General features: G+C 47.2%; 1 protein-coding gene and 1 long non-coding RNA gene across 23 annotated transcripts in view; one reads left to right on the top strand and one right to left on the bottom strand.

Moving 5' to 3' along the window:
* Positions 1 to 6,207, top strand: part of TNR (tenascin R) — a 416,877-nt gene extending 410,670 nt beyond the window's left edge. For all 10 annotated transcript variants that reach the window (XM_084977657.1, XM_021063666.2, XM_013989629.3 and 7 more), the window contains 3 exons: positions 239 to 400; positions 3,999 to 4,162; positions 5,100 to 6,207. In XM_084977657.1, the coding sequence (XP_084833783.1) occupies positions 239 to 400; positions 3,999 to 4,162; positions 5,100 to 5,219 (446 nt within the window). In that variant the 3' untranslated portion in view covers positions 5,220 to 6,207. The remainder of the gene's footprint in view (positions 1 to 238; positions 401 to 3,998; positions 4,163 to 5,099) is intronic.
* Positions 1 to 15,407, bottom strand: part of LOC102162878 (uncharacterized) — a 462,928-nt gene that overhangs the window by 331,408 nt on the left and 116,113 nt on the right. For all 13 annotated transcript variants that reach the window (XR_014816285.1, XR_014816295.1, XR_002335933.2 and 10 more), the window contains exon 4: positions 1,694 to 1,810. This is a non-coding gene — a long non-coding RNA (uncharacterized LOC102162878). The remainder of the gene's footprint in view (positions 1 to 1,693; positions 1,811 to 15,407) is intronic.

Below are 15,407 nucleotides of genomic sequence, written 5' to 3'. Positions count from 1 at the left end.
CTGAGGTGACCCATGTTGGGAACTCATCAGGTGAGCTGGGCTGGCGTTTTTGCAAAAGGAACCTTGGAGTCTGGTAAGGTCTGTGTGATAACAACCTGGGAGGGGGCTGAAGCCAAAAGCAATGCCAGGATCCCTCCTCTTTCCTAGAGCATCTGCTTTGAGGCCGCAGTCACATTTCCCTTCCCATTTCCCAAGTCGCTGAGGCCAGGCTCACTGCCTTCTCTGCTCTTCTCCACAGGGCTGGACAACATACACAGGATCACGTCTCAGGGCCGCTACGAGCTGCGCGTGGACATGCGGGATGGCCAGGAGGCCGCCTTCGCCTACTACGACAAGTTCTCTGTGGAGGACAGCAGAAGCCTGTACAAACTCCGCATAGGAGCCTACAACGGCACCGCAGGTACCTGCGCCCCTGAACAGCCCCTGAGGGCAAAGGGTGCACACTGGCACCAGGGCCCCCACGTTTTAGGCCTGAGCTTCCCTAGGTAGCAGCAGCACTCGTGGTGTTCGCAAATTCCCTGCCAGCCGATGAGGAAGGCAGAGGCTGGGAAGCACTGGCCCTGGTCCAGGTGTCCCTACCCATTCAGGGGACCTGAAATCAATTTCTCTGGGCTTCGGTTTCCTCATCTGGAAAATCTCAATAATGATGCCTGCCTTATCTCATAGAGCAGTCAGGAGGGACCATGTGAAAGTAGAGTGAATGTGCTTTTTTAAAAAGTACAACGTGAGAGCCAAGGATTATTTTTCTTGTCTAGGTTAATCAATATGGGCTCTCATCCAGTGAGAGTAGAATCATCTGTTGTCTAGAGAGAAATTTCCCCTGCAATGACATCTAGGAAAACCATCTCTGAACTAATGAAAATAAGACAGATTTCCGCCCCCCTATTCTGAGATGTACCCTCTTCCACCAACAGTCATGGTAACACCTTCATCAAGGAATAAACAATAGCTCTAAATGTTCCCCGTGGGCCACATTTCTTTCCATTCCTCCACAAGAACCTATTCACGGTCATGCTGTCTGTATAGATTTTTATATTTCCACTCAGTAGAACAACCATCTGTATAAGCTCTGTTGCATTAATAGAACATAATATCTAGTCTGCTGCTTAGGCTTTGTCAATCTGTTTCCTGGGTTCTCTTATAGCACATTTCCTAAAACCTGCTTTGCCAAATATTCTATTCTTTGGTATATGGAGTTATTGGTATTTTCATTAACTCCAGTTATGGGGCTAAACTCTAGGGTAGGCAGTCAGACCTTCCTGAAGTACCCCAACAAAAGGTCCAATTTACCACACTTTGGGCATAAAATAAGCCTTGAAATGGAGTATATTAATGGAGGAAGAGCCCATCCCTTCTCTGGCATTTACTATTGCCCAAGTCTCCTGGCCTTTATCTTACATGTTGCTCATTTTTCTAGCCCTACTGGCAACAATCCATCCCTATGGCCTCAATTCCAAGTTCAGCCCCTTCTCATTTCTCCATTTCCGAATCTAGAAAAATCCAAGTCTCTAACTAGGACTCTAAATGAATTAGAACTAAAAATTCCAAGTCAAGTTATCAATAAAAGGCTGCTGAGGAATCCCTAAAAGTTCATTGTGTGAACTCTGAGGATTCAAAAGAGGCATGAGACATGACCTCAGAAAGAAACAAACATCTACTTGAAAGCAACTTGCCCAAAATAAATGGAACTCACCTCCAGCTTAACAGGCATTCAGAGGAGGGTCTGAGTGGTTGAAGTGAGGCTTCATGAAAGTAGCATCACTTGCCTGGGATCCCAATGGTGAGAGAAACACTCCAGGGCAGGATGATCCTGGGAGAGAAGTCACAGAAGGAGCAGTTACTGTGGAGGGAGGGAAAGGGCAAAGGGCCTGGCTGCCTGGGACAGGGAGTGAGTTCAGAAAAAGAAAAGAGGTGGAGAGGATGGAGCCTGACCCTGAAGGGCCTTGAAACTGAGGGGGCAGAGGAGTTCCAACTTAATATCGTGAGCAGTGGGGAGCCATGCAGGGGCCTGAGCGACACAATGAAAGTGGGGTTTCAAAGGAAGATCAAAGTGACAGCCATAAACAGGATAATGTAAATCTGAGTGAAGAACGGAGACCAGCTGGAGCTGCTGCACTAATCCTGGTAGGAGAGCATAGAAGATTGACTGCTGCTAGGAATTAACAGAAAAGTACAAAACTGAACAGCAGTTTGAGAAAGAAAAACCAAGACTTAGATAATGCACGGAACAGACAAGGTGGATATATGAAGCAGAAATGGGAAGGGGAGCCAGATATGGGGAGGAGATAAAGTCGAACATCAGGAGCATATCTGAGCAATGGCAGCAACATCAAAGCAGAAGCTGGAGAGAATTGTTCCAAGGAGTACTGAGGGCAGCTTCTAGATTACAGAGAGATCAGCTTCTGGATTCTGGATATGGAGAGATAAGCTTCTAGATTACAGAGAGATCAGCTTCTAGATTACAGAGGGCAGCTTCTAGATCATAGAGAGATAAGCAGGAGATGAGAAGACAGCAACAGAGTCAAGGAATTGATGGTAAAGAAAGCGTCACTACAGAGTAGGATTAATTCAAGATTTTTTAAGACAAAGGATAGGAATATGAGTTAGGATGAGAAGAGGTGAAATATAATATATATATATATATATTTCCTTATAAATATATTTCCTTAAAGGAAAAAAATAAGAAATTTGTTCTTCCTTCTCCAAGACCTGGAAGAAATGGGAAAAATGAGTTGCAGGTATGGGATCAGCTCTAGGTGGACATAAAACCTAGTTTGGGGGAGACTGGGAGGGGGAGAGGATAGAAATAAAGATATGTTGACTTAGAAACCCAACAGACCCAAGGGGATTGGGCTTCCCCATAAAATAAAGATCATTCTCCCAAGAGCTCAGTTGTGTTGGATGCACTGGAGATGTTGGGGGGCCACTGCTGAGTGTGGACTTGGAAGCCACAGGATCAGACCCATGACGTCTCCTGGCTTACAGTGACCTCAGAAGCATCTAAGACAACAACTCATTCAATAGCATGAGCCCCCTCACAACATCTCTTAACCACAAATCCTGCCAGATATTTGCCTAATAGTTATCAATGAATTACAGTTTGAACCTCAAATACCCAATTCATATGAGCCCCCTACTCTATATTCCAACAAGAGAACACACAGCCTCTAAGAATAGAGATCTCCCCACATCTCCAAGTAGTCGACCCCATTTACACACAGCTCTAATAATTAGGTGATCAGTCCTCATATATTTAGCCAGAATACGCCTCCTTATAGTCTCTATATACTGATCCTCATAGTCCTCTGATGAGTTTTTGTTTCTTAGGGTTTTATTGTTGTTGTTTTACTCAATAGTCCGTCAAGTATTTGGAGTCATTGATCATGGACCTTGTCTCCCCCTTCAAGCCTGCTCTTCCTCAAGATACAGCCCCAGTTTTCCCAACCACTTCTCCTCTGGTAGGGTTAGGATTTTCTTATCATCCTGTTTCCTAAGGACCTGAGCTCTAGTTAGCTTGTGTCCCTCTTCACATGTGCCCCCCCAAGTTCTGAACAAGGGGTACTGGGTGTGAGCAGACCAAGCCTGCAGAGAAAGCCAGGTTGCACTGTGGTGACCCAGATTGGCCCACGTCACCAGGGCTGGTCACCATCTCCTCTGAGACTAAAAGGCCATGAATGTCTGCCCCAGTGCTGGCCGCGAAGGAACAGATGGGGATGGTGAGGTGGAGTTGAATGGACAGAGTTCTGAACAGAAGGCCAGGGGAATGAGGAACTGAGCTGGAGAGAGCAGCACAGGAGCAGCGGACCCAGGGCGTAGGGGGGACGGGTGGAGGAAGGGTTCAGCACCGCCAGGCCGAGGAGCCAGACAGAAACCGAGGGGTAAGTGTAAGGTCTCTAAGCAGAGGCCAGGTTTATCGGGAGTGGGTCAGATGTTCAGAACATCCTACAAAACAATGACAGACCTGGATGGCCTCCTCATGAATGTGTCTTTTTTTCCAGGGGACTCTCTTAGCTATCATCAGGGCCGCCCCTTCTCCACAGAGGACAGAGACAATGATGTTGCAGTTACCAACTGTGCCATGTCGTACAAGGGGGCCTGGTGGTATAAGAACTGCCACCGGACCAACCTCAATGGCAAATACGGGGAGTCCAGGCACAGTCAGGTGGGTGAAGCTCTGCCGCTGCATGGAGGACCCAGAGCCGTCCAGCCCACGGTCCCTCAACTGGATGTCTTAAGTAAACGTGTGGGTCTGACACTTCCCCTTTAAAAAGATGCTCTAGAAGGCTGAGAAAGGACTGTCACACAGAGGAAAGTAATGCAGACATTGGGGTAAAGGCGGGACACAGTCAAAGCCAGAGGAGGAAAAGGGAAGCATCGGGACTCAGAAGCTCAAAGTCAGAGAAGCCCTTGACAACCAGTCATGTCCCATTTCATTTCCTCAGCAAGAATATCCCATGAAGAGCTTGCCAATTTCAGGGACAATTCACAGGCTCAGCTTCAACCAGAGAAGTGTCCCAGGAAAGGAGAGATCAGAAATAGCAGTGTAACAGTGTACTGTCTTTCTCCATTGGAGACCACAAGACCATAGGCTGGGCTGGGTGCTAGGATCACCAACTGGACCTCCCCAGTTTTAGCACTCAAAGGCCAGCAGCCAGGGACACCCCTTAGTCCTGGTCAAACCAAGAGGGCTGGTTACCTGACAGATAGTAACCACCAGACTGCCATCAGGAGTGAGCAGTCAAACACTTATTCCCTTAAAAATCCTTCTATACTGTTGGGATTTTGAAATTCAACACTAGTCACTGGTGCATGCAAATCCTGAAAGCCAAAACCAGAAAGCCAGCAATAAGGAATGACTTGAAACGCACTCCTATTTCAGACCCAGGCCATGGGCATGTCTTAAGAGAAAAGCTAGGGGGGAAAAAAAATCTCTGCTCTTATGCCCTTTTTGGAAACTCAGCCACAGAGCATCATGATGATGGAAAATGGCTAAATGCCTACCTAGGATCCCCAGCTCTCATGATTCCCCTTCTTCTCAAGCTGAAGTTCCATCAAGGTGGAGAAGGGTGATCTGACATGCCTATCTTTCTCCTTCCCAGGGGATCAACTGGTACCATTGGAAAGGCCACGAGTTCTCCATCCCTTTCGTGGAAATGAAGACGCGCCCGTACAACCACCGTCCCGTGGTGGGGAGGAAGCGGCGGTCCCTGCACTTCTAAGCAGTGGGCAGCTGCGAGCCAACTGACCTTTTCTGTCATTTGTTTGTATTTTATAATATGAAACAAGGGGTGGGGGAAATAGTAACATGCTTTGCGACATACTAAGAGTGTTGGAAGGAAGCAGGATGTAGCAGGAATCACTTGAGAATCAGCAGCGCATGGTTTCTGCTGCCCCACCGCCGGGCCTGACCCTCAGTCTCCATGCTCCCTCCTCCCCAGTCATCCTTAACCTTCCCCTCTTTTCCCACCAAGGAGGGAAAGGGAGCCATTTCCTTAAAAGACCAATTCAAAGGAGAATCCTGGAGTCAGATTGCTATGGTGACAGGCATGTGCCTTCTGTCCTGCCTCCTCCTGATGTCCATCAATTCCAGATATTGTGCTATGGTCACTGCCTTGGGTGGCCATGTTCTCACACCAGCCTGCAGAAGAAGCCTTGGCCAGCAAGTCCCATTAAAAGAAAATGGATTAACCTCACCCCAGCCCAACAACTCAAGTCCTTTGTAATGGGCCAAAGATTCTCATCTGGCACTCTTACTCTTGTCAGCCAAGTGTCCTCTGTCACCTTTCAAGAGTAGTGGGCTCTTTTCCAGCCAATCCATCCTGTGCCCACTTCATCCTACCCTTAGACCCCCACAGCCCCACAATCCCAATCATTGTTTTGGATTTTGGTTCCCAAGGTGTTGCCTGCACCTGGCCCTGCGCTGCAGAGTGGCTGTGTACCTGTGGGTCTTAAGTCACTGGCCCCAGCCAGCATTGTAGGCAGAAACTTTCTCTGGAGATGGGAGAAGGAGAGGTGTGGTCTATAGCACATTGGGGTCAGACACTGAGGAAAGACTAGAAGAAGGAGAAATCAGGGCACTCACCGCTGAGATTATAGGTTCCTTGGGGAACACAGACCTTACCTAGCTCTGTTTTCTCTATTTCCAGTCCTGTTTGTCATGAATTTTTTTCCCCTTGAATTGAAAACTAAAGAGCTTTTCTGTCTTCAGCCAGGCTCTCCTTAGTGTGGGTGGCTTAATAAGAGTTAGAAGAAGTTATATGACCAGCCGGTCATTCCCCTGACAGATAATCCCTGGGAGGAGGTAGAATTTTAGGGTCCTTATTTCAGTTTTCTCCTCTTTTGGGGTCCTGTGAGAAACAGGAATGACCTCCTTAATGAGGTGAGCTCAGGAGAGGCCTTTCTCCATCCTCTTTTATTATTCTGCCTTTGAGAGGAAAAATGAAAAGTGCCAGAGGAAATTACATCTAGAAATCCAAAGGTGAAGAGGGGAGGAGTGTGGGCCTGCCTCCCATTTTATGAGATGTGCTCTCTTCGCTGGCATGATTTGATTTTTAAACTCAAGAGAGATGGAGGCTCAAAAAGCCATGACCCTTTGACTCCTCCAATCAAATGTCAGCTGCAACCACCTCTACAGCGTCTGCCAAAATCTATGCCCAGTCTCCCCAGCTGCCTTTTCCCTTTCCTCTCTTTTTCCTTAAGGCCCCAGATTGGTTTGCTATAAATGCCCACATTTAGTCAAACTGGGACACCCTGGGCCTTTCCCAGCCAATTACTGGATGAGCCCAAGATGTGCCAGTTTTCTAATGGAAACATCCGCAGCCTAACCAAACTCTGTCAACCAGGAAAGGATGGTCCATCGGGCTGACAGCCACACTTCCGACGTCACGAGAATGGAGTCAGCTGCCACGTGCACCCTCCCTTTAGTGGACTTTCAAGGCCTCAGTCACTGCCGTGCTGTGGATGTAACTGCCAAACTGGTGCTGGAAATGGAGGTGATATTTCCATTTCTCAGTTCACCATGGGCTCCAAAAAACCAGGGGAAGGAAAAAGAAACAGAAACAATCCTTTCAAGAAACCTGAACTGAACAAGGTTCGGCTAGAGAGTGGGACACCAGAGAACAGGAAGCACGCTGAAGGGGACCCCGGGGACTAAGAGTAGACCCACCTCTGCCATTTTATTGGCGCTATTATATCAGGAAGGTTCTTTCACCTCTCTGGGCCTCAGTCTCCTCACCTGTTGAATGAAATCTCACACTAGAATGGCTTCTCTTTCAGTTTTGACAGTCAGTAAGGTGAGTCTCTGATCTGAAAATCTCAGTGCAGATCGGCACTGGTGACAGAGCACAACTAAGTAATGAAAATTCACAGAAGCCCTGCTGTATGAATGAAAAAGAGGTGGGGAAGGAAGGAAGGAGAGAAAGAAAGAAATGCTAATTCAGAACTCATCAATAAAACATACACATTGCTCGTGCACGCGCGCGCGCACACACACACACACGAAACCATTGCAAAAAAGACTATGCCAAGAGGCTGAAAAGCAGAACCCAGGGACCTGGGTGGTGCCAGTACAGCCCATCTCATCAAGGGAACTGAAACGGAAAAAGATTGCGAGCCCTCATGTTGTCAGTTCAGGTGAAAGCCAAGAAACCTCAGTGGAAACCAAAATCAGTCTTTTATTGGGATCGTTTTACCCTATGGAACATTTTTATAAATAGTATCAGTAGCACTGCCTAGACTCATGTTAAAGAATTTTAAAGCAAGAAAGGGACTTCAAAGATTAGCTCACCCCCCACCTTCTTGGAAAGGATTTATAGATTCTTTTGATTAAGGAGAGTTATTTTCTCACAAGTTTTCACCATTTTTAAGAAACACTGTGCCCCATTATCTCCCTAAGGCCCACGGTCAACTTGACTCAAAGCTTCTTAACTGGACACATGTATTCCTGCTGATCCTATTCTCCCAACCACCTATATTCTTCCCAAGGGTGGATCCGGTACACAATATTCACAAAGCACTTGCCCTCACACACAGGCTTCCCTCGAGGGACTCCAGAGGAATAGAAATGCACCTGCTCAGAGGCAGTTTACCTGTAGACACATCAGGATGTGTACTTACAAAAGCAAACACACACACACACACACACAACCTACCCCATGGCTTCAACAGACTCACTGAACTGAGATCCAGACAGTTTCTTTTTTTGGCATTTCCCCTTCAGATAAAGATAATTTCCAACACAGTAAACTCACTTTCTCCAGGGTTATTTCTGGAAGGTGAAGGGGGCAGACATAAAAGCACTAGGGACAGGGGAGAGAGATCTGTGGCAAACTCCTGCTGGCCTTTAGACAGATTTAATTGGAGGAGGGAGACTTGCTAAGTGTGACCACAAGGTGGCATTTACAGCTCCCCTAGTTACCTCCTGATGGTAGGATTGAGGACAGCCTATGCCTCCATGTTTTCAGGAGAACTCAACACCAAATCCGAACCCAGGAAAACTGGCCACCTGATTTGTACCGGAGATTGATTTGTAAAAGAAACAGCAACAACAAAAAGGGTGGCAAGAAAAGCCAAGCAAACTTCCACAAATAGTTAAATCCACCCTACCTTTCACTTCCCAGCTGCCCCATTCGGCTACTCAGAGCAGCAGGACACTCAACACCTGCACCCTCCCACCTGGGAACCAACCAGCTCTCTGCACAGTGAAGCTGTTATTTCAAAGACAAACCTGAGGAACCTGGGTTGCCAATGAGCTCAATGCCAAACCAAACAATCCTTAATCACATTTACACTTTAAAAATTCAGTCCCAGAACCAAGCTGTAGGTTAAATGACAAAAAGGTCATTATGGAACCTTTTCTAAGAGCCCTTTTATTATCTTTTTTGGGCCATGCCTGTGGCATGTGGACATTCCTGAACCAGGGATTGAACCCTTGCTATGGCAGTGATGAGCCGCAGCAGGGACATGCCAGATCCTCAATTCTTCGAGAAGGGAACTTCTCAAAGAGCCCTTTTATAAGCATCAGTTGAAGGAGGGATTATGAATTCCTCTTTGTCCTCTCCTCTAGGGGATAAATGGAACCTGTGAGAACAGTGGATGCATCAGGCTGAGCGGATTGAGACAGACTAGCTGGTGGCCTGGATTTGCAAATGCTCCTGGGGCATGAAAACATTTTTCTTTTTCTTTTTTGATATCCGCCCCAAATTTCAGGAAAGATGGAGCCACTTACTCAAGCTTTTCTATGTCTTGCTTTCTTTTCACCAGACTGCTATTCAATCTAATCCCTTACTTCCCTTTCTTTCCCCTCAAAGAGGCACTGTACTTGCATCTCACTGTTCATTCTTAAACATTGATAAGGAGCCTCAGAAAGACTCATACTTCAGTTCAGTTTCAATAATCCCAAGAGGGTGGGGGTAATCCGTTTTCACTTGCCTCAAGCGTGCCAAGGCTGCAAGAAGGGCCTTGGGACCTCAGGGGCCTGGAGTGAATCTGAGAAGCTTGGGAGTCTGCCTCTTGCAGAAAGCTGCAGATGCCAGGAGCTGCTGACTCAGCGCTGCCCAGCTTCCCTGGGTGGTCTATTTTCCTCCCAGTAACAATGACAGAGAAGTTCTTTGCTCAGAGGAAAGGTGAGTCACTGGGCTGGTGAGTCACAGCACCTTTATCTTCTCTCTGGCTGTACCTCAGGGTCCCTTGGCCAAGATCCTAAAGATCTTTGATGAAACATTTCCCTACACCTTTGCTTCTTCCATAGCCCAGCCCCACATAGATGGGACAAGATTTCCCTCATCAATCCTGAAATATTTTGGCACCACCCGGCCTAATAAACACTCACAGACCGAATGAAAACCTCTAAAAGCAGGTAAGGAACAAACGCTAGGATTCTTAAGAGGGTGTGTTGGTGTAGATGCAAGCTCATCCTAATTGTATCCACCCTGGATTTACTTGTGTCCATTCTGGGCTCTTCAATCTTTGAGAAACAGCTGGGAAGGAAAAAAAAATTTTAATGAAGAATATGAAATAACATGTTTAAAAAGCTGGGGACTAAAAGCAAGCCCTCTACAGATGGCCCCACCAGTGAAAGGACGAAAAACCCAGAGACCAGGCTTGAGGATTCAGAGTAAAAGGACCAGAATTAATTCCTTGAGTTCTGGCCCCAAACTTCCCATCAGAACGTCTGTCAGTTCACCCACTTCACCTGAGGAGAAACAAAGGCAGCAGAGGCCTTCGCTGCACAGAAAACAAGAAGCAGAAGGGCTTTCTTTGCTTGTTCAACCAATAGGCCTGGACCTCGCTTTTTCTTCATAGCAGTCACAAGCCTGACTTGCCATCTCCAGCATTTCTGATTAATTTTTCAAGGTCACCCCTTGCCTGAAGCATGACTTCATTGCACCTGCAGCACTTCATTGTCCAAATGTCCTTGGCAAACCTCACAGTCTTTGGACAGTGTTACATTTTTCTCCCAACCGGAAATCCTCCCTCCTTCCCTAAGCTTAATAAGGCCATTGCAGAGCAGCCAAAGAACACAGCTCTTGTTCCTCAGAAAAACCCTGCCCACTGTTAACTTCATAAAACAGCTCCTCATGGTTGGCTGTGAGGCTGGGCTGCTTCTAAATTTCCAGTTCATTTAACTCTTTGGGTCTCATGGGCTCAGCTCTCCCAGGTACTGGCATTGGCTCCTTGCCACCAGGGGTTCATGGGAGGCAGTGCAAACATCCCAGAAGGCCCGGAATGCCAAAGCCACAAGAGAGGACATGGGTCCACATGCTCAGCCAGGAGGTAAATGCGTGGATGAGAACTGCTGTCTTCTCCCCATCACTGGTTTGGCAGCCTCCAGGGAGACTCTGTATTGTTTTTTTTAACATCTTGTCCTTGTCACTAATATGCTCAACACAGCCTCCAAAACGCAAACATGCTGGGAACCTTCAGAGCTGGAAGGGACTCTGAGGATCATCTGACCCATGCCTCTCATCTCATACTCCAGGAAACTGAGGCCCAGAACGCTTAGGCAACTCGCCCATGTTCATGCAGCTAATTAGTAACAGAGCTGACATCTGGCATAGGCTTTTCCATTTTTCTCTCCCCAAATAAAGACTAAGAGAAATGGTATTTATGGAACATCTACTACTTTCCAGATACTGTGCTAGGAGCTTTCCATCTATTACTTGTTAAATCCTCACCACATCCTGACTCAAGTTTAACCATGTTACAGGTGGGAGACTGGAGGCCCAGAAAGGTTAAATAACACGCCCAAAGTCATGTAGCCACTAAGGGGAGCCATAATTGGAACCTCTTTGTCTAATTCTAAAGCTCTTGCCTTTGCTGCGTTATGAGGCTGCCGCCCTTTATCCTGATTTAGCCAAGTGGCCGCCATCTTGGATTCACTAATGTTCTCAACAGAGGAGCTTCTGGTGCCTTTTGTTTCTCTCTCCTCTCTGACTTTAGGAAAAGGGAGTTCTTGCATGGTTTTTTCCACATACTCTAGGAGAACTTCAACCTCACCGTCGGAAGGAAGAAACATCCTGAGAACGCTTTCCTTTTCCTTTCTTTTCTTTTTTAATTTTTGTTTTGTTTATGGAATTTTTTTTTCCCAGGCCTGTGTGGACGTTCCCAGGCTGGGGACTGAACCTGGGCCCCAGCAGTGACCCAAGTCACTAGAATGAACCACTGGGTCCTTAACCCACCGTGCCACAAGAGAACTCCTCCTTTTCTCCTTTTTTTTTTTTTTTTTTTTTTTTTTTTAATTCGCAAGGTAAAGGAGAGGGTCACAGTGGGTGAGGGGCAGATAAAGACCAAAACACAAACACTACGCCCCCCCCCCCCCACCGACAGACCCCACTCCTTTGAAAACATGCAGCTTCTTTCTCATCCAACGTTAGAAGAGTGGGAAATTCCAGAACGACTCTTCTCAGACTGAGGCAGACATGTAGCCAGGATTGGGGAGGGGGAAGCCATAGAATAAGCATGGCACGTGCTCCTAGAATGTCAGTTTTATACCCAAATTTGGGAGGGAAAGGATAGTATGACTCATGCATTCAAATCAAGGGAGATGGCCTCAAATGCACTAATCCCATGAGTTTTTAGGCTCAAACCTGTAAGTTATAGATTGATTTGGGCTCCTTCCTTCCAAACTCTTTGGGGGTATTAGAATCTTCATGGTCCCTTACAGGGACACATTTGGGGAAATTTTTGAGGAATGAGGCTAGAAGAAGGCAGGAGACAAACTAATTTTGGTTACTCCCTGGTTTCTTTACCTTCCTACCTGCTCCCACCTCCCAGTGGGTAAAGGGGCTCAGAGGATAGTGGCTACCATCTCGGCTCTGTTTGCTACTTTGGGTAAATTAGAAGGACATCAGTACTTAATAACTTGTATTTTTCCCTGCTAGGCCCAAACTCCAGAAATGAAGCCCCTTTCTCTTATTTTAACAATATTTATATGTAAAGAAAGAGCTCTGAGACAGAATCCTCATTGCATGGTCCTCAGTCGTGTGGGGGCTATCTGGGCAGCAGTGACAGCTCTGTGTTAGATGCTGCGGACACCATGGTTTCCGAAAAAAATGCCAGCCAAGAAAGTGTCCCCCTCCCGAACCAACTCCCTGTCCCCACCTGTGCCCCCTCTGATGCCTGGACTCACACCATGGCCCCACAGACTCAAGGTGCAAAATATACATGAGTTACTAACACACAGACTCCCCGCTTCCAATCCTTTACACACACACCCCATCACTCCAACCTCAAATACATGGCAGGCCCACAGGAATTCCCAGATACCCTACAAGCAAGTCACCAGGACTTTGAGGGAGCCGTTACCTGGGGCTCCGGCAGCAGAACCCACCCTGGTGGTCTCTAGACGGTTGTTCTGAGAAATCATCAACACCAAATCCTCCAGTCCCTCCAAATTTGAGTTTGTTGTTTTAACCTTTAACAGCCTTTTCAGGTAAAAAGTAACAAAGACCAATTTACTGACTTTGCAGCTACCATGTGCCTGGAAAAGCATTTACTTAAAAGAAAGACTGGGAGGAAGGAAAAAAAAAAAAAGAAGAGGAAATGGAGTACATACTCCTCAGGCAATGCAGTCTTAAATGAACTAAAATAAAAATAAAAAGAGGCAGAGGAAAGGAGGGAATAACAACCTCCCCATGCTTCCACAGCACGGTAGCTCAAAGACTGGAATCTCCGCTTGTTAACCATTGTTAACTAGTATTTTTAGTCCTGGTTGCTTTTAGCCTCTGTATAGTTCCTTTTTTAAACACATTTTCTATACGTTAATAAAAGATCCTGAAGGAATGTGGTGCCTCTGCTGAGTCCTGTGGAGCACAGGACTGTGTGTCCTGTGTGTACTCCCCACATCACCCTTCTGAGAAGTGAAAGAGTTGCTGGATCCAATTCCTTCATGGGGGGGAGGCGCTTCCCCATATCAACAAACAATCTTCGGACACTATCAGCCCAGAGACAGAATCAGAGCCTTTTAAGGCTCAGCCCCACAAGACACCCTCCATTTCAAATGCCAGTCACAAGCCCAGGCTGTTACCTGCAGTTCTGATGGACCAGCTACAAACTGGAAATTCCATCAAACCCCTTCTTGGGGTTGATTAATTTGCTAGAGCAGCTCACAGAACTCAGAGAAACATTTTACTTACTAGACCACTGGTTTATTGTAACAGAAACAGCCAGATGGAAGAGCTGGGTGGGGCAAGGCTCGGGGAAAGGGGCACAGAGCTGCTGTGCCCTCTCCAGGCACGCTGCCCTCCCCAGATCTCCATCTATTCACCAACCTGGAAGCTCTCCAAGCCCTGCCCCTCTATGTTTTTATTACACAGATTATGACTGATTAAATCATTGGCCACTGGGATCAGGGGTGGACCTGAAAGTTCCAGCCCTCTAATCGTGTGGTTGGTTCTCCCAGCAACCAGCCCCCAGCCTTAATCACCTCATTCACATAAGACATCTTTATCGCATCTCAACTTGTAGGATATCCCAAGGTTTTTGGGGAGCTATGAGCCAGGAACAGTGGATGAGGACAAATATATGTATTTATTATAAATCACAACATCACAGGTTGGCTGTTTTCATTCCCAATGTCTTGCTACACCATCTGTGTTCCTTGCCTCCCCTGCTCCTGTTCTCTCATTGTATCCACACTCTCTCTACCCCTTCTTTCTTTCCCCCACCTCCTCCTCCTCCTCTCTCCTTTCTTCATCTCTATCTCCCACTCGCTTTGAATTCTCCATCTCACCCTTTGCTTGAAATCATCACTGATGAGTGGCAGCCTCTGCTGGATGCCCCAGCATCCCCCAGACTGGTCCTGTCTATGGTTCTGAGCCCTTGATTAGCCACAAAGACTGATTCATTGCCCAGCTTCCTCAACCCTGGAGTGCCCAGTGGTAGCCAGATCTCCAACGCTCTAGTGCCATCTACGGGCACTGGTGGGGAGTATCAATGGCCCCAGCTTGCTGAGCTTGCCTAGGCTTGGTTCAGTCAATCTGCAGCTCCTGTGGCCACTCGCCTCTCAGGCTTAGTCACCTGGGAAAACGTTTTCCCTTTCCCACCCTTGAAAATGGACCCAGTGCACATTGCCAGATCAAGTCTAATCCCCAGGTAACATTAAGGGAGACCCAGTTAGGAAACAGCCCCTAGAGGAGGGTCATGAGAGAAATTTCCATGCAGTTCAGTTCCACAAGCTTGCAGGGCCAGAAAGTACAGAGACAACCTTGACAGAGTGTGGTAGGTGCCGTGAACCCAGACAGGCTCTTCCCCTGGATGGGGTAGGGGCATGTAGGCGATTACCTGGGGGTGGGGGCACAGGGGGGTCAGCTTGGCTGGGTCTTATGACAATAGGAATTAGCCAAGGGAAAAATGAGCATGAGAAAGAGTCAGAGGGCTTGAAGCAGCAGCACCTGTGTGAGGTCAATTGCCATGGTTGCCGGCTCCCGGGTCCCTGAGCTGGAGTCTGAGGGCAGAGCTGCTCACAGGGACAGATTGAACATTGTGAAATGCCAAGGCCAATAGGGAGAGGCTTTTCTCCACATCCCCGTATTAAAAGAGAGAGTACACAGAGAGCACTTTAAAAAGTGGACAGAATCCCAGCCTTGGAAATAATTCGTTTAAGGTTTATTTCTCCTAGGATTTTCTAGAGACCCACCAGCCTGTCCTCAGTCTTGGGGTCACATGAGAAACAGGGACAAAATCCCACCCTCCTATCTCATGACAGTCTCCCACGGAGGGTGCCCTCCACGATCAGGGGGCAGGACACTTTTCTTAGCCTTTCCCTGTGCCCTTATTCCCTAAAAAACAGATTTCTGTAATATCAGACAAGAGAGGCTCTTTTTTTTTTTAAGCCATATTTCCAGGTATTATTTTAAATAAGCCGCCTCAGAAACCCACACCAGAGGAGTGACCTTTATAATATGCAG

This window comes from Sus scrofa, chromosome 9 (genome assembly GCF_054392235.1).
Source record: "Sus scrofa isolate SSC_HxYL_T2T_F1_AM1 chromosome 9, Sscrofa_HxYL_maternal_Yorkshire_Landrace_v2.0, whole genome shotgun sequence".
NCBI classification, from domain to species: Eukaryota; Metazoa; Chordata; class Mammalia; order Artiodactyla; family Suidae; genus Sus; species Sus scrofa.
Note: the sequence above shows the minus strand (reverse complement) of the source record. Positions and strands in the feature narration are given on the sequence as shown.